This window comes from Anguilla rostrata, chromosome 17 (genome assembly GCF_018555375.3).
Source record: "Anguilla rostrata isolate EN2019 chromosome 17, ASM1855537v3, whole genome shotgun sequence".
Lineage (NCBI taxonomy): Eukaryota > Metazoa > Chordata > Actinopteri > Anguilliformes > Anguillidae > Anguilla > Anguilla rostrata.
The window spans coordinates 2,236,782-2,262,141 of NC_057949.1; the positions used below are offsets into that span (position 1 = coordinate 2,236,782).

The 25,360-nt window shown below is 39.9% G+C and overlaps 2 protein-coding genes across 26 annotated transcripts in view; both read left to right on the forward strand.

Annotated features, from left to right (window-relative positions):
• Positions 1-1,025: 1,025 nt before the first annotated feature.
• The window catches only part of LOC135243029 (uncharacterized), a 68,804-nt gene continuing 44,469 nt past the window's right edge, over positions 1,026-25,360 (forward strand). For 5 of the 19 annotated variants that reach the window (XR_010326541.1, XR_010326537.1, XR_010326543.1 and 2 more), the window contains exons 1-3: positions 1,919-2,462; positions 3,462-3,779; positions 14,668-14,928. Coding sequence is in view for 9 of the 19 variants with exons in the window: in XM_064314463.1 (XP_064170533.1) it covers positions 2,396-2,462; positions 3,462-3,779; positions 4,400-4,660; positions 6,012-6,341; positions 6,557-6,832; positions 7,250-7,357; positions 7,773-7,853; positions 9,686-9,766; positions 10,875-10,921; positions 11,225-11,275 (1,620 nt within the window). In the remaining 10 variants the exon portion in view is untranslated. Of the gene's footprint in view, positions 2,463-3,461; positions 3,780-4,399; positions 4,661-6,011; positions 6,342-6,556; positions 6,833-7,249; positions 7,358-7,772; positions 7,854-8,315; positions 9,664-9,685; positions 9,767-10,874; positions 10,922-11,224; positions 11,763-14,667; positions 14,929-15,295; positions 15,623-16,182; positions 16,492-17,127; positions 17,227-17,806; positions 18,114-25,360 lie in introns of those variants that run through there. The other 14 variants (XM_064314463.1, XM_064314465.1, XM_064314466.1 and 11 more) reach the window with 14 other exon arrangements.
• Positions 12,696-25,360, forward strand: part of LOC135243030 (uncharacterized) — a 62,074-nt gene continuing 49,409 nt past the window's right edge. For 3 of the 7 annotated variants that reach the window (XM_064314477.1, XM_064314472.1, XM_064314481.1), the window contains exon 1: positions 20,747-21,223. The gene's annotated coding sequence lies outside the window, so the exon portion shown is untranslated. Of the gene's footprint in view, positions 13,317-20,746; positions 21,224-21,251; positions 21,359-25,360 lie in introns of those variants that run through there. The other 4 variants (XM_064314478.1, XM_064314479.1, XM_064314476.1 and 1 more) reach the window with 3 other exon arrangements.

The window sequence follows — 25,360 nt, forward strand, 5'->3', positions numbered from 1 at the left end:
GATGCTTTTTTGAGTTTTGGTCAAGTTCAAGTTCATTTGCGTGTGTCATCACATGTGAATACTTGGCAGGACTGTTGCACACAACAGTATATAGCCTATAAAAGAGCAATTACAGAACACAAACACAGTGAAATGATATTGGCAAAATTTTTTGGCATTTTTTAATAAGAAAAATTAAGGATTGACACTTTAATTGCTGTATATTATTTACGTCTCCCGTTCTTGAAAAATGACAGGAAATGTTTGTTTTAAAAGATTATTTTATATTGTTTTTGGTTCAAATGTTTTTGCATTCTTTAATTATGTTTATACTTAGGATGTGCACAATACCTACTTGTTTATCACTGATTTATTCATGATGCTTTTGTGAGTTAATTTTGTCTTAGTTGTAAATAGCTCAGCATACAAATGTTACTGCCAATATTAAAATACCAAACCAGAACAAAGACGGTGCATTCAATAGCCTGAAGTAAAAGTGTTATATGCCACAAGACACTGCCAGCAAGTCCAGCAAGTTTGTGCGGAATGTTCCAGAATACAGCTGTGACAAGTTTAGCGTTCAGGTGAAGGATGAACCAACACTCGAAGTACTAAGCACCACGGTTTATTAATAACTAAAGACAACATGCTGCCAGACCAGCTACCCAAAATAAAATACAGTTAGTGCCTGTGGTACTGACAGCAAATGCAGCATCTTCTGGGCCAAACCGTGCGAGATTTCTCTGTCCTTCAGCCCCAGTGTCACTGCAGGCAGAGCAGATAAAGGTGAATCCTGATTACCTGGCTGCCTACAGCTGTGACTGCAGGCCAAATGAACCACTTCCCCCAGCCCTCTGCCTGCAGTTACCACAGTAACCACACCAGTCCTCCAAAATAGCTTAGAACAGTTGGCACTTCCTGTTTTTTGAGCCATTTCTTGTAATGTATACCATGTTAAAAGGCTGGACAGCAGTAAGAAGGGCTGTGCAAGGCATCAGCCATGGCAATGGTGACTGCCACACACAGAGAAATGCAGACAAAAGACTGTAGCATGCTGCATGTAAACACAGCTACATACAGCACATGGTACCCTGCTACATGTAGCAATCAACATGAAAGTCAAATCATGATGAAATAAATAAAAGAACTAGACAATCAAGAAAACTTGTATGCGGGGTATTGGTCTAAACACCATGCATGCATTGTTGGTTGTTAGTTGGTTGTCCTTTAGCCATGATCTAAGTGTACTGGCAAAGGAGTGATGTGATGGGCAGGTTTGTGTGGTGTGATGCAGGGCTGGGAGTGGCCACTGATCACATGGCGAACAGACGTTTGGCTTTCTGCTTTTTGTTGGCAATAAAAAGCCAACCCAACAGGATCCTCCACCAAACAAGGAAAAAGGCCCATCTGGCAACCAAATGCTTCTCAGGCAAAGTAATAACAAAACTCAGAAACAACGACTTGCACCCACAGCAGCCCATCACACCACTCCCCCTAAGCTCTCTCCTTTAGGCCTGAGCGCCAGGCCTTTTATTAAGACCAATGATCAGGTAATAGGCCACAGATGTAGTGACTACAATGCAGCACAGCTGAGGCCATACCTGTGTGTGGGGCTGGTGCTGCCCCCTGGTGGACAGCAACAAGCCAGCTCCCCACCTGGCATCATAATGGCTAGTGGCAGCGTGGCTAGAACTGTGAGTTGCTAAAAGTGCTTTTCCTTCCTGAAACTACACAGTTCCCACTTTTCCACAGATCGGGTTGAGCTAATATTAGATTTCTGTAAAAGCATTTAAGGTGGAGGCTCCCAATATATGATCATTGTTGCAACTGAACATTCTAATGCTGACGTAACAATCGCTGCTGGAAATCAAAAGCAATGGAGTTCAAGAACACTGACTCAGAACACTGAAGAAACATTCCAAAAAACGTACCCTTCAAAGGGTTTATCTGTCATGGTTCTGTGTTTCTGTCTCTGTATTTCCTTGTTGGGCCGCCAGATGGCATAAAGTCTTTGTTTGAATTTTCCTTTTGGAGTCTCCCGTGTTTTTTTACTCTGCGCCTGGGTCCAACCCCCCGAATCCCTGACATTATCTTTACAATGGTAGTGTGGTGAGGTGGGCCTGGCCATTTAGAATTTTATAAACAAGACACATGTTGGCACTTATTACAGTGTTTTAGTGAGTTGTAACTTCTTAGGACATTGCAGTGGTGGTGTCTATTTGGCTTTCTGTCCACGGTCTTCAGGGTTTATTTGCACACAGACTCACAGCATGTCAGTGTGGTTTTGCTTGCTTACACCCAGCTTGTCAGACAATGAGTCAGATAAGGTACTTCCTCTTTGTTCAGCCATTTCTTGTAAAGTATACTTTGTAAAAAGGCTAGACACCAATAAGAAGGGCTGCATAGGGCATCAGCCATGGCAATGGTACTGTGGTGGACCCTGCTGTGGATATCAGGATACTGTCACATTCTTTCAGCTGAGGGTGAGTCCTTCTTTCTGTCTTAATAATATATTCATTAATTTATTTATTTATTCATATATAAAGTTCATGAAAATGCAGCCAAATGTACAATAATAGAACAAAATTAAAATGGGCAAATCGTCAATTTCTATATCGTCACTATAGAAGGGTAAAATGTAATACAGTCACATAGCAGAACATGGAAAAAATGTCTTACTTATAAATGTCTTATTTATAACAAAAAGTGTCACAGAGGCTGCTACTACTATATAAATTGATCCAGGCTTTTTCTTTGTTTGCTTGTTTTCTGTTTAACATTCAAGAGAAAGCAAAAGGTTCAAAGTGACAGCATATTTCTTTTATCAGTGAAATGGCTTTATATTCGATGGTAAGCAGCTACATTTCAAATATGAAATTAAATAATAACCATTAATGACAGTGTGATTAATATTGTTATTATATATATATATAATATTGTATGTTATTCACGCTGTAAAATATGCAAATTCAAGACATTTTTTTGCATAGTCACTTTATCATTAAGACAGATTTACAATCACTCCATACACTATCGACAACGGTCCATGTCTTTCAATGGTAAAATTCATAATACAAAAGCATTATAAGAAGCTAAAAATGTTCATTTATGATATGGAGTACTGTAAGGAGTTAAGGTTCAGTTTGCTAGCTTTCCACTAGTAGGCTACTAGAGGATGTTGAAAAGAAAGAAAATATCTTTGCAATGTACCACAACCGCATTGAGGACAATCAAGGAATGATAATGATCTTGGGTCTAAAACCATGACAATAGCTGGTACAAGCAATACTTTCCCATCCTAGGCTAAAATATAACTCAAATGTTCATTATAGTTGTAGGGATTATATTTTTATTATATTTTATATAATATGGGATTAACTTTAATGAACTAACTGTACTTTGCCACCATATTTAAATGCAATATTATCATGTCTTGTGCTCAGTTGGATCTCTGTTTTTGGTATGTTCTTCTCTTACTGCAGTGTTGGTGCAGTACAAATACTTCCTATCTGAGCAGATACGGGGGGTCTCTCTACCAGCCCCTGCTGAGACCAACGGGACAGAATTCATCTGGGAGTGGACGTCACATGATGGAAGCTACACAAACACTCGGATAATAACTATACAGTCTGATGGAACGTATTCATGGAATTTGAAGAAGGCGAACATGTCTATTTCAAAAGAAAGAACATATGACATTATTCTCAGACCAGAGTTACAAAATGCAGGAGTTTTTACTTTTATTCAAACTAAACCAAAGAAAGTAAAAGTGGCCCAGTTTGAAGTGTTCGCTATAAAAGGTAAATTCAGGATTACATGCATTTTATAAATTATATTATTAATGAGATTACACAGTACCTCTTTCATACTATGTGTAAGAAAATATAACACAAAGTTCAAGTTATATCTTGTATTTTACATTCAAAAAAGCTGAATCTGAAATTAGATTTAATTTATACACATTGTAAAGCTGCCCAGCAAAATGTTAAGTGTTAAATAAACTCGTACACATTTAACACGGTAGCCACTGAACACTCTGTGTTTACTCTGTCAAAGTTTAATTAACATTTGACATTTTACTGTGTGAATAATAAACCAATGTATGAGGAAAAGGTAGGTTGGATCACAGGGGAAAGTAGTGGCTCATAGTCCTCATGTTTGGACACAGTACCTTATTAAATCTGAGGTGATATAGATCAGCATTGTCGATTTATTTAGAGTACATAGCACAACAAAACCAAGGTGAAAATTTTCACTTGATGGTTATTTTTTCTTCCCCCAATTCATAGAATTCCCAGCAGAAAACTGGAGGACTGCATATTGCTTAAAATTTGATGGCTGGTTTTTTGATGTAGCCCACACAATGATTTGATGAAAACATTCTAAGCTTCTCTGAATCAATTGCTCTTTGCTCCTGCAGTGGAACCGTTGAGCTGGTCCAAAGAAAATGAAGGTTGTGATATGATCAGGAGCTGTGAAGTATCTCACCTTCCAGATTCAGCTACACTGGACTGGGAAAGGGACAGAGAACCTACTGCTAACACAACGCTGATCTACAACAACACTGCCCACATCATCATCCACAGTGCTGACCAATACAATGAGGGATCATATTACTGCACACTCAGATGGAACGGAGCACTTATTTTCAGCATTCCCAGTACATTTGAAGTCAACAAGGGTATGTTACTATGGATACGGTATTCACTGGAGCATTTGCAAAAGCATCCTGAGCTTTAACCGTTTTTCATAAGCGAATTTATAACTGTGAAGCACTTCTTTCATTACGATTAAAGATAAACCCAAGTAATGTCTCCATATTCTCTATTTGCGAACGGTTTTGGTCTGTACAAATGGTACAGATATACACAAGTATACTCCACTATATACCAAGGGCCTCATTTATAAAAATGTTCTTAGATTTATACTTAGTATTAAGATCATTTCCAACGGTGTGCTTAGGTTCGATTCATAAAAAATACTGAGCATAAATAACCTTGCTTACTCAGGTTCTAAGAAGCCCATTTGTAAATTACGCACCTGTGATCTATAAATCTCAAATGAACTTAAAATTGACGGCACCTGAACACGCCTTACAATCAGCGATTTCCCCTTATATAATGCTAGCACAAATGAGGGTTTAGTCAGGAATAACCATGAACCAAAAGAGAAAAGCCCGTTTATTGGAAGATCATCATGCGCAGAAAAAAAAAGTCATTCCGGTCTCTGAAAACTCTCTCCCTTCTAAAAGCACAGTTTCCAATGTCTTCCAATAACGCAAGAATAGCCATGGTCACTTTTTTCTAATTTGACAGACTATTTATAGAACATTGCATCCTGTTCTTCATTTAAAACTCTTTGCGTCTGCCAATTAATCCCTCACACCTTTAAATAATAAACGAAAAAACTAGCTAAAAAAAAAAACTTTAAAATGTCACAGCACATTTTTAAAAATTACATATTAAGTATTTTAACATTTTAATACTGAAATTCCTTCAAACAGTACATGCAAGTTTCCGTCTGAGACAACAATAATTCACAATAAATGAAACAATAGGGTAAATAAGGGACAAAATGTAAAGTAGAGGAAGTAGAGCTCACTCACCCATTAAGTACAAATGACAGTTACTGTTGATGCGCATGTATTGTGATTTAGAAAATATAATAAAATTAAATAAGAAAAACTATAATATATACTCATAGGCCATGTATGTTTTGATCACAGTGAAGATTCATTCTTTGTATAATCAGAAAATGTATGATCTCATACCTTAAAGGGTTCATTAGACAAGTAACATACCAGCATGTCCTGCATAAAATCAGACTGGCCAGGCTGCCTATAATAGCTTTCATGGTGGGAGGTGGGGTATTTATTGTAGGCTATTTTTAATGAGGCCTGAGTTTTTCTCTTCCACCATCTCTGTGTGAGTTCATTTACTTTTACATGTTTTTCACATGTTGCTCACTACCTGTAGCAGTAGCATATGTGCTGACTGTACAGACAGTCATTCTAACCACAGCTTTTTCCTCAGGTACACGTGGCACAGAGCACACTCTGTACAGAGGGAGTTTGAACAGCAGTGAGGTGGTGCTAATCTGCCGTTCTACAGCCTCATACAGAACAGCATATTGGCAATGGGAACCATCGTCTGGGACAAATGCAATCCGTGTGGTCTCAGCTGATAAATATGAGAATGCTTCGATTTCCATGAAGGTAGATGAAGAGAGATTCTCATCTGAGGGCTTTGATGGGCCTAATTTTCCTCTGAGAATCTCACCGGTGAAGTTTGGAGACAGTGGAAGGTACTTCTGTTCCTCTGAACACTCCCTGATGGCCACAGTCACTCTGGTAACTGTTCAGGGTAAGTTTGCACTTCAGGTTTGGCTGATGCTTACACAATTTACAGGACTGAATATATAACAGTATATGCTAACATGATGCTTATTAAAGTAGCCTTTTAAACAATAGTCTGTGCCATGCAATATAACAGACTATAGCCATTTGCTAACAGTAAGTAACAGAAGCATTGATTCCAAGTCATAAAGGTAGTACAACTACATGCATGTGCTCTCTCAGTCTCAGCAGTGCCCCCTGGTGGTCTGTCCAGGAATAAGGCAGTTGTGCTGAACTGTGAGGTATCACAGGTGATCGGCTCTGTGACCCTGGCCTGGCTCCGGATGAAGGGGGGCAGGGGGGAGATCATAAAACAGGAGGTCCTGAGTGAGGGGCACCCAGAAAAGATGCTCAGTCTCACCCTGCCCATTCTGAGCAGAGACCAGCTGCACTGGGCCTGTGCAGTGTTCACAGGGAGCATGCTCAGAGCACAGGTCCCCCTCACACTGCCAAAGCCAGGTACTAACCTCCAACCACAGGCACAGGATTCATTACAACTTAGGGGAAGACACTAAACCACCTAGTCTCTATAGTCAAATGCAAAGTCTCACAAGAAATACTAGCAATAAATAAATAAGAAAACTCTTCTATTTTCCTGTAATAAAATATGCACGGTAATAATATTAAAAAGTGTGAGTCTAGCCAAGTCATGTACCAATGCCACTCAAACAGAAAACAGAAGTGCTTAACTCAACATGATGTGCTCGCATCATTTTATTAGACAAAATAAGAATTTTTACTTTTAATACAGCTGAATAATGAATATAACTTTTAATATAACCTAGTAAAAAATTTACTTTTAATAGCTAAATAAATAAGAATATTCTCCCTGTTCTGAGCTCCCTAGTTAAGTTTCCTTCTTTTGTGCCAACACAGATAATCGCAGGGTGCTGGTGATCGGTTTGGCCTGTACTGCTGCTATGTGTGTTGGAGTGCTGTTGCTGTTAGGAGGTCTGTTGTTTCGGCATCTGAAAACAACAGCAGGTAAGAGCTCTTCACTCTGTTCCTGGTTCACCGCTTTGACAGAGCTTTCTAGAACACTTCCACAGCATTCTAGAGCATTCACACAAAAACAATATCTCATATTTTGTAGCTTTGTCATATTTAAAACTCACTCATTCTTTACAAGTAGCAAATAGAGGGTTCAATGTGAAAGGAGCAGTTCTAAATGTGTTGCAAAGCTGCAAATGGAATTGATTTGATTGATTTGAAGATCATCAAGATCATCAATGACATACAACAGACAATAAAAACAATCTCATTTATTCTTTTTAAAAACTAATCCAGTTACAAATGCTAAGAAAACAAACCAATGCCATACACAAGATCAACCAAATATGACCAATCAGTTCCCAGAGAGATCGTTTTCCGTTTGCTTGAACGTTTTTTTCCCTCTCAGGTCCCTCCTCATCACCAGCTGAAGGGAACGGTGCAGCTGATGCAGTCTACAGTAACATCACAGATCTGCAGCAGGGTCAAGGTAGTGTAGAGGAACAAGACTATTCACACATAGCTTTAGTCAGTGCAGTAATGTAAGGGAATACACTACATTACAGGCATTTATCATACGCTCTTATACACACTGACTTACACAGCTTTTTGCATCTTAAAAACACAGCATCCATTTATAAAGCTGAATATATAGTATACTGGAGCTATACAGTACCTTACTCAAGGGTACAGTAGCAGTGTCCTACCTGGGAGTCGAGCCTGCAATCTTTCGGTTACAAAACTAATTCCTTAACCAATAGATTACAGTACAGAATGTACTTATAGGCCACATATGGCTTGATCATAGTAAAGATTGAATCATACTTCATAAATTTGCCTGAGTTATCAAAAATGTAATATGGCTCAGTGCTCCTTATATGGTAAATCATATAAAGTTATTTTTAAAGGTTTCCTTAAATATTTCTGTCTCTTACACTCCTATCTACATTAGCAGTGGATGAGAATGGTGATTCCAGTGCAGCTGGTGCAGTCTATAGTAAGGTACAGAAAGTCGCCGGGCTACAGAAAGATCAACTGGCTTAACTGAACTATTGATACGCTGCATGAACCGGTGAACTAATTCACGGGAAAGCTTGCATTATGGGCCAGTTTCTAATCCTAGACTAAATTCAAAACTCCACTTGGTCCAGGAATAAGCTCAATCTGTGTTAGTGAAACCAGCCCTGTGCGTTCCATGTGCCAAATGTGTGTGGGAAATTAATTACACTGAACAACTGGAATTGGGACCATTTTGGTGCATCAGACTGCACCTCCTGTACTTCCAAGGATGCACACTTAAGTAATACCTGAAACTATTAGTAAAAGTATGTGTTTTTCTTATCAAAACAAAAGTGCATACCAGGGATTGCACCTTTGCCTTCTCTTAAAAGGAGGCTGAGTTGCAGGTATGCCAGGAGTTCCACAGCCCGGACCATATTAATCAGACCTGGGTCAAATTCATATTTGTTTTGGATTCAAATAGAAGGTGACCAGAAGGTGGGGTTTGCACTTTCTGAGAGTATTTAATTGGTTGCAATACACCAGACAAGATCAGTAAAGTGTATAAAAGTATTTGAATCTAAAACAAATAGGTTTTTGACCCAGGTCTGAAATACATTAAGGTTTAATTCTGGCTCAAAATCATTTGGTAAATATGAACTGATATGAGATTGTTAGAGGGTGGGTTTGAGGTTATGGCCACATCAGTTAAGCCTCATACACACCAGCAGTTATAGTTTAAAAACGGAAGTATACGAAGCCTCATACACACGTACACACGAGCATTAAAACCAGTTTAGAAAACCATTTCGGCTCCTTTAAACAATAAGAGTAAAGGGAGGAAGTGGGCAAACTGTGGGGAAAAAGATTCAGTAAAAATAGATCACTTGGTCATTCGACATGTAATTTCTAAACCAGAGGTTTATTTGCTACCATGTCCACAAGAGGGCGATATGCACCAAAAAAAGACACACTTTTACTGTTAAGCAGAGGTGGAAAAAATCTGGGTTTAGAAAGGAAAAGTCCTCCCTGGTATTTTGTTCCAATCACCTGGATTTTCTAATTAGCTCAATCCTCCAGCCAGGAGGTAGAACTAATTTGCGAAATCAGCCCGCTGAGTTGATGGGTGGAATAAAAACACAACAAAACTTTTACTTTCTGAGCCCTGGACTTCCCACCTCTGCAGTTAAGACACTCTGTACAAGCACAAGCGAGCCCTGGAGTCAGATTCAAGCAGGCGCCAGATATATATGGATTATACATTTCATACATACATATATGTTTATATATATATAACATTTTTATATATTTTCTTACTAGTAGGAAACCAGGATACCCCTAAAGAGGAGAATGACAGTGAGGAGCTCCAATACTTAATATTTTCCTTGTCCACTCCCAGTCTTGGTAAGTTTGCAGTGTTATCTTAATTATAAAATGCTTATGTTACTCTTGTCAGTTTATGAGCTCTCTCCAATGATTGTAACTGGAGCAACATCTTAAGTTTGGGCACACATTATCTTGGGGTGCAAGGGGTGCAAAACTCCATTCTTGGGTGGCTGGTGGTGGCTTTTGTTCCAACCAATTATTCTGGCCTAATTTTCTAAACCGCTGTTATCAACAATGCTGTTCACTCCATTGCTGGACAAAAATAAAATGCCTCTGCTAGAGATACACTAAATAAATCATTGAGATGATTAAATCATTACAAGCAGTCCTGAGTAACACTGAAGTCCAGCTGATCCTGTGGCGTCACTGGGTAAGAGATGCACACAGCTCATCCTGGCTGTCATTCTCAGTCCTGGGGACTCACTGTTTATGCTGGTTTTCCTCCCTACCATAATTGTAACCCTTAAAAGTAATTAGCTGTTAGTTGTTCTTAAATAGCCACTTAATGTCTGCTGAAGGATGACTTAACCATATAAGGTTACATAATATGTTATGCCAGAAATCGCTATGATCGATGGTAGCTATAGTTTCAAAAAATAAGTGGGGAAAAAGTGTTACATGACTGTGGATAAAGACCAACCAAGCAAAGCTACAATCAGTTAATCTCAACGTGCAGTTTCACTAAGTACTTTTCCATTTGTTGAGTATACTCTATACTGAGGCGAGTATCACATCCAAGCAGCTCAACTGTGTGACCAAAAGATATAGCTGTTTTTGGAGAGGCAGGACTGAGAATAATATTATTTATGTTATTTTCAGTATTAGTACTGTAATGGTCCACATAATAATTACTTGGGATTGTAGGTGACATTTATATGAGTGGTAGCAAGGTGTTGTTACTGCTACTGAAGCAATTCAGTTATGAGAGTGATGTCATGGTTTTGTGTTGTTGCTGCTGATAGGTTCCCTGTTATCCTAACACTGCTACTGAAGAACTTCAGTTAGTAGAGGACATCATTTTGTGTTGTCACTGCTTGTGAAGAACTTTAGTGACTACAGTAAAGTCATTAATTTGTTATGTAGCCAAATTACTGTTTGACCTTTTCACCGCTGTTTGGTGTTGCAGACCCTCACACACAGCAACGCAGGCAGTTGAACCCCCAGTCTCGTTCTGTAAGTATGTTCTCTGGGATACTCAGGAGAACAGCATAAGGATTTTCTGTTTATGTATAATAATGCAGGCACTGCAAATCATATTGATACAACCAACAGTAGATGGCTAAATTCTGTGTATGGATGGTCCACTTTACTGAAACATTTGAATCAGTAACAGTCCAAACTCACAGTTAATTCACAAATATTTAGTAAACCGAATAATTTTATCTCGCTTGTTTGATGGCCTTGTTCATCAGCCAAAATATTTTTTCCGTGTTCTAAGTTCATGTTAACAATAATTCTGATGTCATATTTCTGCAGGACCAAGAAGAAAATGATAATGTGGTCTATGCAAGCGTCTGCACAATGTAATATGGACAACTACTCAATTATTCAAATGGATAAATGAAACAAAATGCCCACATTTAAAACTTGACATTTCAATTCTGTTCAGTGCAACTCAATTAGAGATGGAAAAAGAAAATATGCAGATCTTACCAAGATCTGTTACTATGTGAATATGCCACTGTTGTATTCTGTTTTGCTAAAGGAAGTTTTTACATGCATCTGATAATATTTAGATTTTGACTGTGAACAACACAGTTGTATTCCGGAAAATAGGAAGTTTTTTCTATACATTCTTTTGCAGTTTTTTTTTCTTTGTTTAAAAAAAGTGTACTCCAGATTGTTGACTATTTAATGTATGGACAGCAGGGAGTGATATTGTTTGAGAAAAAAGCAACATATTTATGTAAAGGGTAGTAGTACCTGGCTATGGAGGTGTGCTCTTCAGTGTGCTTTTATCTGTTGTTAAGAAGTATACTTTTTATTTTTAATAATAAAACAGCTGTGAAAGGAACTGCATTATTAATTATTATAAGAACCCAAAATAAAACAGTTAGTGACTGTGCCACCGACAGCATATGCAGTGTTTTCTGGGCCGAATGGACCATTTCCCCCTGGCCTCTGCCTGCAGTTACTACAGTAATCACACCTCTATTCCAAAATAGCTTTGATAAAATAGAATTTGAACTTCCTGTTTTTGTGAGCCATTCCTGTGATGTATACCATGTTAAAAGGCTGGAAACCAGTACAATGGGCTATGTAGGGCATCAGCCATAGCAATGGAGACTGCCACACACAGAAAAGCAGACAAAAGACTGTAGCATGCTGCATGCAAACACAGCAACATACGGCACATGGTAGCCTGCTACATATAGCAATCAAATCAGAAAGTCAAATCATGATTAAATAAATATACTAGACAAACAGGAAAAGATAAGTATGCAGGGTATTGGCCTAAACACCATACGTGCATTGTTGGTTGTCCTTTAGCCATGACCTAAGTGTACTGGCAAAGGAGTGGTGTGATGGGCAAGTTTGTGTGGTGTGATGCAGGGCTGGGAGTGGCCACTGATCATGTGGAGAACAAACATTCTGTTGTTCATTGCCAATAAAAAGCCAACCCAACAGAATCCTCCACCAAACAAGGAAAAAGGCCCATCTGGCAACCAAATGCTACTCAGGTGAAATAATAACAAAACTCAGACCAACTTGCACGCATAGCAGTCCATCACACCACTCCCCCTAAGCTCTCTCCTTTAGGCCTGAGCACCAGGCCTTTTTTTAGGCCCAGTGATCAGGTAATAGGCCACTGCTCTAGTGATTACAATACAGCACAGCTGTGTCTATACCTGTGTGTTTATGTGGGGCCGGTGCTTCTCCCTGGTGGACAGCAGCAATCAAACTCCCTTCCTGGCACCTCAGTGGCTAGTGGCAGTGTGGCTAGAACTGAGTCGCTAAAAGTGCTTTTCCCTCCTGAAACTACACAGTTCCCACTTTCCCACAGATCTGGTTGAGCTATTAATAGATTTCTGTATAAGCCTTTAAGGTGGAAGCTCCCAATGTGAGATTAGAATGTTCATACATGAACGTTCTAATGCTGATGTAACAATCGCTGCTGGAAATCAAAAGCAATGGAGTTCAAGAACACTGACTCAGAAGAAACATTCCGAAATGCCTACCCTTCAAAGGGTTTTTCTTTACAAAGGTAGTGTGTGGAGGTAAGCCTGGCCATTTAGAATTTTATAAACAAGACACGTCTGTGCTTATTACAGTGATTTAGCAAGTTGGGACTTCTTAGAACATTGCAGTGGTGACGACTATTTCGCTTTCTGTCCGGGCTCTTAAGGGTTTATTATCAATGCATCTCAGTGTGGTTTTGCACCCAGCTTGTCAGGCACTGTGGCAGATGAGGTACTTCCTCTTTGTTCAGCCATTTCCTGTGAAGTATACCCCTGTAAAAAGGCTAGGCACCAGTATGAAGGGCTGAATAGAGCATCAGCCATGGCAATGGTACAGTTGTGGACCCTGTTGTGGATATCAGGATATTGCCACAGACTTTCAGCTGAGGGTGAGTCCCTCTTTCTGCCTCAATCATATATTAATACATTTATTAATTTCTTAATATATAAAACTCATTAAAATACATCAAAATGTACAAGAATAATAGAACCTCACAATGGATAAACTGTCAATTCTTTGTACTATAGAAAAGTAAAGTATGAAACAGTCACACAGCAGAACATAGAAAAAGACAGTCTTACTTATTGCAGAAGGAGTGTCACAAAAACTGCTACTACTATAGAAATTGGTTCAGACTCTTTTTTCAGTTTCTAGTAACTATAATACAGTTACATACTGTAGCACATAGAAAACTCGTATAAAGTTACTTCTAAAAAGTCTTATTTATAGCAGACACACGATGCTTCTATATGTTAATGACCCGGGCTCCTTCTTTTGTATGTTTGTTCAGTTAAATGAGGCAAAGTTCAATTTCATCCTACGTGAAAGTCCTTCATATTCCGGTGCCAAGCAGTTACACAGTCTTTTCAAATATTAAATTCTATTATAAAATTATTAATGATAGTGTGATTGATATTGTTAGTAAAGCAGTGTACATGCTGTAATATATGCAAATTCAAGACATAATATCGTAATCATCTGTTGTTTATCTAATGACTACTGAATTCCCTCCATACGAAATGCAATATATCATTGCTTAGTAGATTGTATTGAAATTTCTCATTACCCATTTTCAGAATATACAAATACTTCTTTTCTGGGGAGGGACAGGGGGTCTCTCTACAAGCCCCTGCTGAGACCAACGGGACAGAATTCATCTGGGAGTGGACGTCACATGATGGAAGCTACGCAAACACTCGGATAATAACTATACCTTCCGATGGGAAGGTTAGGGAATTGTCTATTAAACAAGGGATATGACTTGTTCTGCACAAAGTTCAAATGCAGAGTTTACTTTATTCAAACTAAACAGAGAAGAATGTCCCGTTGAGTGTCCAAAGGTAAATTCAGGCTTTGATGCATTTTGTAAATTATATTATTAATAAGATGAGACAGTATCTCTCTCATACTATGTGCAAAAAAATATAACACAAAATTCAAGTTATGTCTTGTATTTTACTTTAAAAAAGTTTAATCTGAAATTAGATTTAACTAATATGCATGTAAAGCTGCACAGTAAAATGTTAAGTGTTAAATAACCTCTTAGAGAGTGAAGAATTGTCCATTTCTGAGTACATAGCACAAAAAACCACCTCTCCATAGAATTCCCAACAATTCCCAGACCTGGAGGGCTGTATATTTCTTTAAATTTGATGGCTTGTTTTTAGATGTAACCAACACAATGATTTGATGAAAAGGTTCACAAGCTTCTCTAAATCAATTGCTCTTTGCTCCTGCAGTGGAACCATCTCACTGGTTTACAGGATATAAAGGTTCTGATGTGGTCATGAGCTGTGAAGTATCACACCTTCCAGATTCAGCTACACTGGACTGGGAAAGGGACAGAGAACCTACTGCTAACACAACGCTGATCTACAACAACACTGCCCACATCATCATCCACAGTGCTGACCAATACAGTGAGGGAACGTATAACTGTACACTCAGATGGAACGGAGCACTTATTTTCAGCATTCCCACGACACTTCAATTCTACAAAGGTATGTTACTATGGATACGGTATTCACTACAGAATTAACAAAAGCATCTTCAGCATTAACCTTTTTTCATAAGCAAACTTGTGAAAGACTTTATTCATTAAGACTAAAGATAAATTCAAGTAAAGTAATATACCAGCACGGTATGTTTAGAAACAGACCTGCCAGGCTGCCTATAATAGATTTCATGGTTGGAGGTGGGGTATTTATTGTAGGCTATTCTGTAATGAGGCCTGAGTTTTACTCTTCCACCAACTCTGTGTGAGTTCATTTACTTTTACATGTTTTTCACATGTTGCTCACTACCTGTAGCAGTAGCATATGTTCTGACTGTGCAGACAGGCATTCTAACCACAGCTTTATTCCTCAGGTACACATGGCACAGAGCACACTCTGTACAGAGGGAGTTTGAACAGCAGTGAGGTGGTGCTATTCTGCCGTTTTCTGATCTCAGACGGAAAAGTTTATTGGCAATGGGAGCCATTGTCTATGACAAATGCAATCCTTGTGGCCTCAGCTGATACATTTGAGAATGGTTTGATTTCCATGGACATAGAAAAAGAGAGATTCTCATCTCAGCGCCATGGATTTAATTTCTCTCTAAGAATCACACCAGTGAAGTTTGGAGACAGTGGAAAGTACTTCTGTTATTTTGATCGCCACCTGATGGCTACAGTAACTCTGGTAACTGTTCAGGGTAAGTCTGCATTTCAGGTTTTGCTTATGCAGCATGAAATATAATGTATTATGTATTATGGGGTGGCAGTGTAGTACAATGGGTAAGGAGCTAGTATTGTAACGTAAAGATCAAAGGTTTAATTCCCATGTTAGACACTGCTGTTGTACCCTTGAGCAAGGTACTTGACCCACATTGCTTCTGTATATATCCAGGTGTATAAAATCTTTGTAATAAATTGTGTAAGTCACTCTGGATAAGATGCCTGTAATGTAATGTAATTATGCTTACAGAATTTACAGGGCTGAATAAATAACAGTATATTTAAACATGATGATTATTAAAGTAGCATTGTTCTCCAATATTCTGCATCATGTAATGTAACAGACTACAGCCATGGGCTAACAGTAAGCAACAGACGTGTTGATCCCAAGTCATAAAGGTTGTGCACCTTACAGAAACTTGATGACTAATAATGGATACTATCTGAATAAAAAATTTTGAAAAATAAATAAATGAAAATAAAAATAAATAAATTTTTTAAAAATTATTTTTCAACCCAATTACATGTGCTCTCTCAGTCTCAGCAGTGCCCCCTGGTGGTTTGTCCAGGAGTCAGTCAGTTGTGCTGAACTGTGAGATATCACAGGTGATCGGCTCTGTGACCCTGGCCTGGCTCCGGATGAAGGGGGGCAGGGGGGAGCTCGTAAAGCAGGAGGTCCTGAGTGAGGGGCACCCAGAGAAGATGCTCAGTCTCACCCTGCCCATTCTGAGCAGAGACCAGCTGCACTGGGCCTGTGCGGTGTTCACAGAGAGCATGCTCAGAGCACAGGTCCCCCTGCACCTCACACTGCCAACACCCATCACTGAACCTGAAGAGCCAAAGCCAGGTACTAACCTCCAACCACAGGCACAGGATTCATTACAACTTAGGGGGAGACACTACACTACCTAGTCTCTGTAGTCAAATTTAATGTCTCACATGCATACAAGCCAGTCTAACAATCAATCCATAAGAAACCATTGGGGGTGACATGTCTCTCTGTCTCTTCCCAAAACTATGCATATGCCTCCAACCACACCTATGTGAGCTCATTTAAAGGGATAGTTCACATATTTTAGATCCAGGTCCACTGAGTTTCTCATCCCAAATAATGTAATAAATCGGTGTATATGTCGGACTCAAGCCCTCCGAATTTGAGTACACGTAAAAAATGTTAACTATCCCTTTAAGGCTTAAATAAACTCAACAAAAGACACAGATGTCTTAAGATCTTAAGATACAGAAGTTTCAATCAGAGAACAAAATCTGAATTGAATCTGAAAACGGATTACATCAGATACATTGAATCTGGGAACAAACTACACCAGACACATTGAATATGATAACAGACTACATCAGGCACACTGAATCTGAGAACAGACTATATCAGACACATTGAATCTGAGAACAGACTACATCAGACACATTGAATCTGAGAACAGGCTACATCAGACTCAGTAACCATATGTTCTCTCTCACACAGGATGGAGCACTGAGACAGTGGTCAGGGTGGTGATTGTAGTGCTGGCCGCCCTGGGAATGCTAAAGGTTTTTATGTGGTACTGCAGGAGACGCCCAGCAAGTAAGCACACTAGCACTGGGACACAATAGCCAAGTGCTCAACATTTTTTCAGTTTTGAATGAAGACAGGGGCCCCTGGTACTAAAACCATCTGTTAAAAGTATCTATCTAAATGGATATACATCGGCTGCTTGGAAGGTGCTAAGCAGAGTAATTATTTATCTTCATCACTTGTCAGATATGACACACTGTATACCTTAAGGCTTTAAGCCAAAGTAAGACAAGAGTAGTAGTGGCATATGAATTCATAGTTCTTTATTTGATCTGGTTGCTCTCAATGAGCAACACAGGAACTCTCTATGAGCAACACAGGAACTCACACACCAAGATCAAAATAAGCACCTTCAAAAAGGCAAAGATCGGAAAGAAAAACTTTGTGTCGTGTCCAGTTTGATGTTTGTTGCTATACCTAGTATTTATGAGTCATTTTAAAAATAACCTGTCTCTATCTTCCTTCTGGAAGATTCTCTGACTCCACTGTTATTCATCAAAGTCTCCAATTTAATACACATATATATATATATATATATATATATTTTTATTTTTTTTTCAATTTTATTTGTATTGCGCTTTTTACAAAGGGCATTGTCACAGAGCACCTTTACAGAGATATGGGCCTGAACCCTAACGTCTGTATATTACTACAGGTACATCTGCTGCACCTGAAAAAAATGCAGAAAAAAAACAGTTTTATTTTAGATTGTTGTCAATTAATGTAGTTTTTGTATCTTTCTATAATTGTTTTTAATGTTTGGTATCTGTATAATTCCTGGTTGTTTTAACTCTTTATTCTTGATGCTTTTGTCAGTTTATTTTCTCTTGGTTGGAAATAGCTCCGCATACCCTCTACAAAAAGCACTATCAAAATAAAGCATCTTACTCATTTTCTGTCTGTTTTTCTGTTACGCTTTTGTTTTGTGAAATGAACTGCAAACAGAAATATCCAGACATTACAGTTTTTCCCAATTGCTAACACACTAAAACTGGTTCTTTTAGCAAAAACTCCCAAATTATTACTTCAGTTCTCAGAGGACCAACACATCTCTCAAAACTATAAACACTTTTCACTTGTTTTAACACATGCTGCAAATTGTTAAACTTTTTCTGCAAATCTCTACAAACAAATGCTCTCATGAATCACTGGTTACACACTGTGCTCATGCAACAAACACTAGTAGTCAAAACAGTTAACTCAAGTCATCACAACCTAAACTCCGGTAACACACATTTCTCTAGGTGCAAACACTTGGCAGCAAAATTGTTTACACACCAGTCACAATCTCTGGATCAATAAATAGGGCCACAGTTTGCGTCTGTGTGCTTTTGAACAATGGATCCTCAAAATGGACAAGCTGTCCAAAGATCAGGAAGACAAAGGAGACGAAGAGGCAGGAGACAATTTGTCCCAGATGAAATACGTGCCACCTTGATTGACCATGTGCTGGTGCATGGTATGATGATGAGGGAAGCTGGACAGAGAGTTCAGCCAAAATTGAATCATTTCACAGTGGCATCCATTGTCCATACTTTCAGACAAGAAAACAGGTACTATAATTTACTGTAATGTTACATATTGTATCTGCTGTACTGCTGTGAGAGGATATGCTGTCTATGTAATGCTGAAGTGTATTTACAGACTATATGTTCTTTAGATTTTATTGATGTTTTTGTAGTGCTACATATACTGAGTTCCTTTTATGAATGCTACTCTCCTTTGAAAATACTAAATTCTTTTGTTCCTTCAACTGTGTTGTGGTTACTGTACAGTACTTTTCACTCAGCAATAAAATATTTGGAAATTTGCACACTCCCTCATTTGTTAGTAGTGTAACATTGCAAAGATCAAAATCTGAAAACCATAAAATAAGAATAATTTTAGAATAGGTTAGAATAGGTAGAATAACCAGGAGAAAATAACTCCTGACGCACTGCTATAAAAGGTTTTTGCAGTTTAATTTTTAAAGAGTATATGTTTTTGAGAAGATAATTTGAGTTTGGCATGGATGTTTGAGGTTTGTGCTGATTGATGTGTAGTTTTGGGATTGTGTTAATAGTCCTGAGAAAAAGGGGAATTGTTTCATTAAATGTGTCTTAGCAATCAAATAAAAAAAAACTGTAATAACATTTGCTCACTGGCCAAAATTATGTGGACATTTGACATCCATCTTCTCAGCCAAAATTATGCACATTAATATGAAGTTGGTCCACCCTTTGCTGCTATAACATCCTCTACTCTTCTGGGAAGGCTTTATACTAGATGTTGGAGCATTGCTGAAGGGATATGCTTCCATCAAGCCAGCAGAGCATTAATGAAGTCAGGCACTGATTGGGCGATTGGGCCTGGCTCGCAGTTGGCTTTCCAATTGAAATAAAAGGTGTTGGGTGGGGTTGATGTCAGGGCTCTTTAGAGGCCAGTCAAGCTCTTCCACACTGTTCTCTACAAAACCATTTCTATATGGACCTCAATGTGTGCCTGGGAGCATTGTCATGCTGAAACAGGAAAGGGCCTTCCCCAAACTGTTGGGGAAACATGGAATCATCTAGAATGTGATTGTATGCTGGGGCCTAGCCCGAACCATGAAAACCAGCTCCAGAGTGTCCAGATACTTTTGGTCATGTAGTGTATCATAGAAAACCATCCTGCATGGGTGAAAACTTTACAATGGCATTACTCAGATCGCAAAAACTCACCAACAAAACACAGTAATATACTGTACCGCTGTCTATTTGTGATTCAAGGACGGATGTCAAAATAACATATCATAGGAATCCTGGGTCCTCCGCTGATTGACAGTGTGACTGACCAATAACATGTTAGAGGACCACCATCAACTTCCAAAGTTCCAAAACTGCTGAGTGGAAGAAACAGGCTTAACAGAAATACCATTGCATGGGAATGTTTGAACCCAATAGTGATATGTAATGGGGTGCTGCTGCCCAAAATCAATGAAACACTGTTAGTGATTCTGTACCAGACGAGAATCACAGCGAGTTAGCACTGCACTCTATGTGCCTTACATACATCTCTTTGATCTTCACTTCATATCACAATCCAACTGAAATATAATTAAAATAAGACCAGGTCAAATCCTAGTATATGGCTGGACCTAACACACTTCATCTAGCCGAGCAATGGTGTAACGTCATAACTCAGCATACCGATGGTGTAACTTGATCACTCACTCAGTCACAGACATGCCCATTCCTAGGGCTGGCCCCGCTGTTGCGGTCCAGTGAAAAATTTTAAATTTGGACTAAACAATTAGGCAACCAAAAGGTACCACATTTTTTTTTTTTTTTTTGTCTTATTTGTGAACATTTCACTCCCAATACATATTAAAATACTGTATCAAGTTTGTGAATAAAAGATCATTCTATAACCTGAAGTAAAGGTGTTAAATGCCACAAGACACTCCTGACATGTCCAGCAAGTTTGTGTGGAATGTTCCAGAATACAGCTGTGACAAGTTCCGTGTGCAGCTGAAGGGTGTACCAGTGCATTTTGTAAGTACAAAGCACCACGGTTTATTAATAAATGTGAATGAAGAGTCTCTAAAAGCGCTTTTCCTTTCTGAAACTATGCAGTCCCCACCTTACTGCAGATCCGGTTGAGGTATTAGTAGCTTTCCCTTTAACAGAAAGATCACAAATATTCATCACTGAACATTCAAATAATGATGTAATGATCACTTCTGGCAGTTGAAAGCAATGGAGTTTTTTTTTTTTTTTTTTTTTTACAAAGGTAGTGGAAACAGGTGGACTTGACTATTTAGAATTGTATAAACAAGACACATGACTGCAATTTTTCTCAGTGTTTTCCCAGCTCAGCCAGTTGTAATTTCTTAGGACATAGCAGTGGTGACGGCTATTTGGCCTTCTGTCCAGACTCTTAAGGGTTTATTTGCATGCAGACTCAAGGCATCTCAGTGTGGTTTCGCTTGCTTGCACCCAGCTTGTCAAGCCAAATGTCAGATGAGGTAGTTCCTTTTTGTTCAGGCGTTTCCTGTAAAGTATACCTTGTATAAAGGTTAGACATCAGTAAAAAGGTCTGCATAGAGCATCAGCCATGGCAATGGTACTGCGGTGGACCCTGATGTGGATATCAGGATACTGTCACAGACTTTCAGCTGAGGGTGAGTCCCTCTTTCTGCCTTAATACATTTATTTATTTATAAATCTCAAAAAAATGTAAACTAATGCATGATGATCAATATCATAATTGACAAATTTTTTCACTTCGACATGCCCAGGGCGGGGATCGACCCGGCAACCCTCCGACTGCTCTTACCAAACATTTGAATGGAAAATTGTATAATACAAAAACATTAACAGAAGCTAAAGGTGTTAATATATGATTAAGAGCACAGCAAACAGTTCTAATTTCAAGCTATTTATGTTTGCCAGCTTTCCACAACAGTAAGTAACACCACGAAAGAGAATAAATGGAGCATCGCGTAGTTCTGGCAGGCCACGAGAGTCAAGCGCTCCGGCTGAATCAGCTGATGGCTCAGCTGAGTGATGTTCGCCTATCACAGTACATTCACTAACAGGGCGGTCTACTTAAACAGCCTCCCTCTACTCATTCGGCTGCTCCTCCTGCATGCAAGCGCTGCACGTTGCTTCGTAAATCGGCGCTTCTTCCTGCAATCCAGCTACGGCATGCTGCCAGTCTAAACCATGTCTGCTTGCTACATGTTAGCTGCTAGTCTAAGCTCACAGCCTAGGCACTATGAGGAAGTCTTGCTATTTATTTGCATTGCTCCTTACCTCTATAGCTGCAGCAGGCAGGCGATCCATTTGGGGCCAGCCACGCAAAGCGTTGTTTAAGCGGCATATTTCAGACATTGAGGATACCGGTGCACTGTCTTCACTGCTAACTGGCCAGGGAGCTTCATTCAAGGAGCGCTGCTTTGCAGCGGCCGCCGACCCTCCATGGAGGACGCCATGTTCAAGCCTGGAAGCTGCTGCCACGTCCATATCTGCTAGCTGCAGATTCTTGCCGGGTAATGTCATCAACCTTATTTAAATTCTGCTGAGCTCTGAGCCTAGCGGTAAACGCATAATATACACAGTGTTGCCAACTATTTCTATGGAAAGTATCTATGGCCTCCTCTAAAAGTCGCTAAATTGACAACACCGAATATACACTTTCGATTGCGGGGACGTCTCACAGAGGGGCTGGTTTCACGAATATCGCAAGTCTGTCGCTAAAAGCGGAAACGTTCTAACATATGCGGGCACAAGTTAATTGTCGAGTTTCTCACCACCAGAGTCAACGCTAGATGCTGTCACTGCTAAAGAATCCCTGGTGTGAATGCTTTCGGCTACTTTCCTGAACTCAGTAGAATTGGGTCGTACGCTACATCCCCTACTTGATCAGAGTGGGGTCTTCCAATCAATCGTTTTTACGCGAATGTGGGATTCGTGCACGTAAATCTAAGCGGAAATGTCTGAATTTGGAAATGCCAAAGTTCTCACGCTTGGCTGAGATGGAAAAGTAGGCGTATCCATAAAGAATCTTTGTTCATTGTGAATGGCTAATGGATTAAGGGCAGTCGCTACCACGCAGCTACTAGATAGCCCCCATGTCTCACACGGGCTATAGTTTGTGTATTTGTAGGCTAATGGCCTACTTCCTGGTGTAAACAGTTATTCTGGAAGGATTGGGCTGCAAAATGGTAGTTAAACTCTGGCTGTTATAGGTTTGGCAGATTGAACATGGGTGGCAGGGCGTGTTGCAAAGAGCAGAGATGCAGAGTCGTCTAAATTGTTCAAAGCTGCATTCTACCCTTCGCTGAATCGCTACACTACAAGGAGTGTTAGACTGTTACCAGCAAGTATGCTACAGCCAATGTTGTAAAATGCAAACCAGCTTCGGCTTTCAACTTCAGAAACAGAAAGTTTTCTCCACTGATTCACGATTTTGTGCTTAAAAAGCCGGTTCCCTATCGGGACCCAATCATCGCGACAGAAAAATGAAAACATTAAAATCATATTGGTGTTAAATATGCGAAGATACAATTTGGTTGGCTATCTAATTTATCTGTCAGATCACGATGCTGAATGTTTAGGGATTGCTAATGTCGATTTTAATGAGACAAATTAGGCTTAACGTTGTCGTTACGTTGGAGTGGCCCTTATGTCAGCGATTTAAGCGAAACTCAAAAACGCGATCGCCAATCGTCTCGGCTTTCGGGACCGGGCTATGCATCTTTTCCAGCGTATCCATTTGGCAGGAGTCGCTTCCGATTAGCCTCGTCGTGACGCCTGATGGGCAAAAGCAGTAATATGTTCATCCAATCTCTGCAGAATGCTTTTCCCCCCGAATTTTTAAAAGATGCATAGACTCTTCAGCCTCATAACTCCGTTCACAAACTGGTCTCTCTTTTAAGGCAAGAGTTTCAACCCCGAAGTACCCACTGTTGGAAACTGAATTTCCTTATGCTTCAGGATTCTTTGTGATCTCACCATGGCAAATATGCTTAAATTAGCTATATTTTGTATACACCTCAAGCTTTTAATCTGAGAAAATGAAGGAACTTGCGTCATTATTGCATACTAGCACTGTTTTCCATCCTCTCCTCCATGACCCGGTACCTGTGGTGGCGCCCCCATGAGAGCCCTGAGGAGCCTTCATTGGGAAATGCCATGACGAAATCTGGTTGCCGTCCGCCTCCGTCTCATTGGCAATGTGGTCCCCATTCCGGAGTTCTACACCGCCACTCCTGCTCCAGTGCGGCAACGACAGCAGTGATGGTTCCCGGCATCCCCAGTGAAGCTACGGGGCTTTGGACATGTGCTTCTTTCATCCGTTGGCATTGACAATTTCCGTTCAAAAGCTATGAGCTTTGCAGTATAGGAGCACGGCTGCTACTGTCTACTGGCAAGTACCGGTGTCGCAGCCGCCAATGTTTCCTCTATAATCTGTTTCTGCTGCTGCTGCTGCTGGGTGCTACTGCTGCTGCTGCGTTACTGCTGCCACTACTGCTGATGTTACTGCTACTGCTACTGAAGCTGCTGCTGCTGGTACTGCTGCTGCTGTTACTGCTGCTGGGTGCTACTGCGGCTGCTGCGTTACTGCTGCCACTACTGCTGATGTTACTGCTACTGTGTTGCTGCTGCTGCTCGTACTGCTCCTGCTGTTTATTGCTGCTGCTGCTGCTGCTGCTACTACTACCGAACAAGGATTCATTACACTAATATGAGTAGTATATTTCCCTCTAATTGGTTTAAATCTCTGTGCTGGGGGGAAATACCAACAAGCTGTTGGTACACATAGCCTAATAATATTTGGTGATTAGTTTGAATGGCCTTGGGCTTACGAGGTAGCTAAGCCACTGACTGACATGCTTGTCACAATCAACAACCTGAGCCGACCAGAGGAGGATGGGTTTCCCCCTTGAGCCTGGTTCCTTCCGAGAATTCTTCCTATCTGCCACAGGGAGTTTTCCTTGCCACTTTCGCCTTAGGCTTGCTTCTGTGGGGGTTCAGGCCAGGATTGTCCGTAAAGTGCATTGTGACAACTGCCGTAAAATACACTATACAAATAAATTTGATTGATAGAAGCCAAGGCCATACACGTAGGCATAGCCTTCAACATTACAAATAGTATTTTCCCCTGGTTTAATTTTACTCTTGCTTCAGGGGAAAGGCCAAAAAATAAATAAAATAATAAAATAAAAAAAGCTTGGTACACTGACCCACAATGTTAGAACGGCCTCGAGCTGACCGGATGAAGGGCCCTTCCGGTAGCCGAATGGCGTTTCACATAGTCATCACTTCAGCCGGAGACTAAGTACTAACAACATGTCGGCGTATGGTTGTTTTGGGGGTTTTTGCTGCTGCCCCCTCCCGTTCTTGTCCATGCATGCTTGTATGAATGGCAATGAGTGAGGATTCATTTACACAGATGCAGGTAGTAGCATATTTCCCCCGGTTAGTTCAAATCTCGGCGCTCGAGGGGAAATACCGACAAGCTGTAATACATATTACATATGTAATACATATTAGGCTATGTAACACATAGCCTAATATCATACCACACATAGTATGTTCCTCTGGTTTATTAATTAATAATACATTTAAGTATTGGCCTCAGGGGAACGTCCAACATGCTGTTGGTACACATAACCACT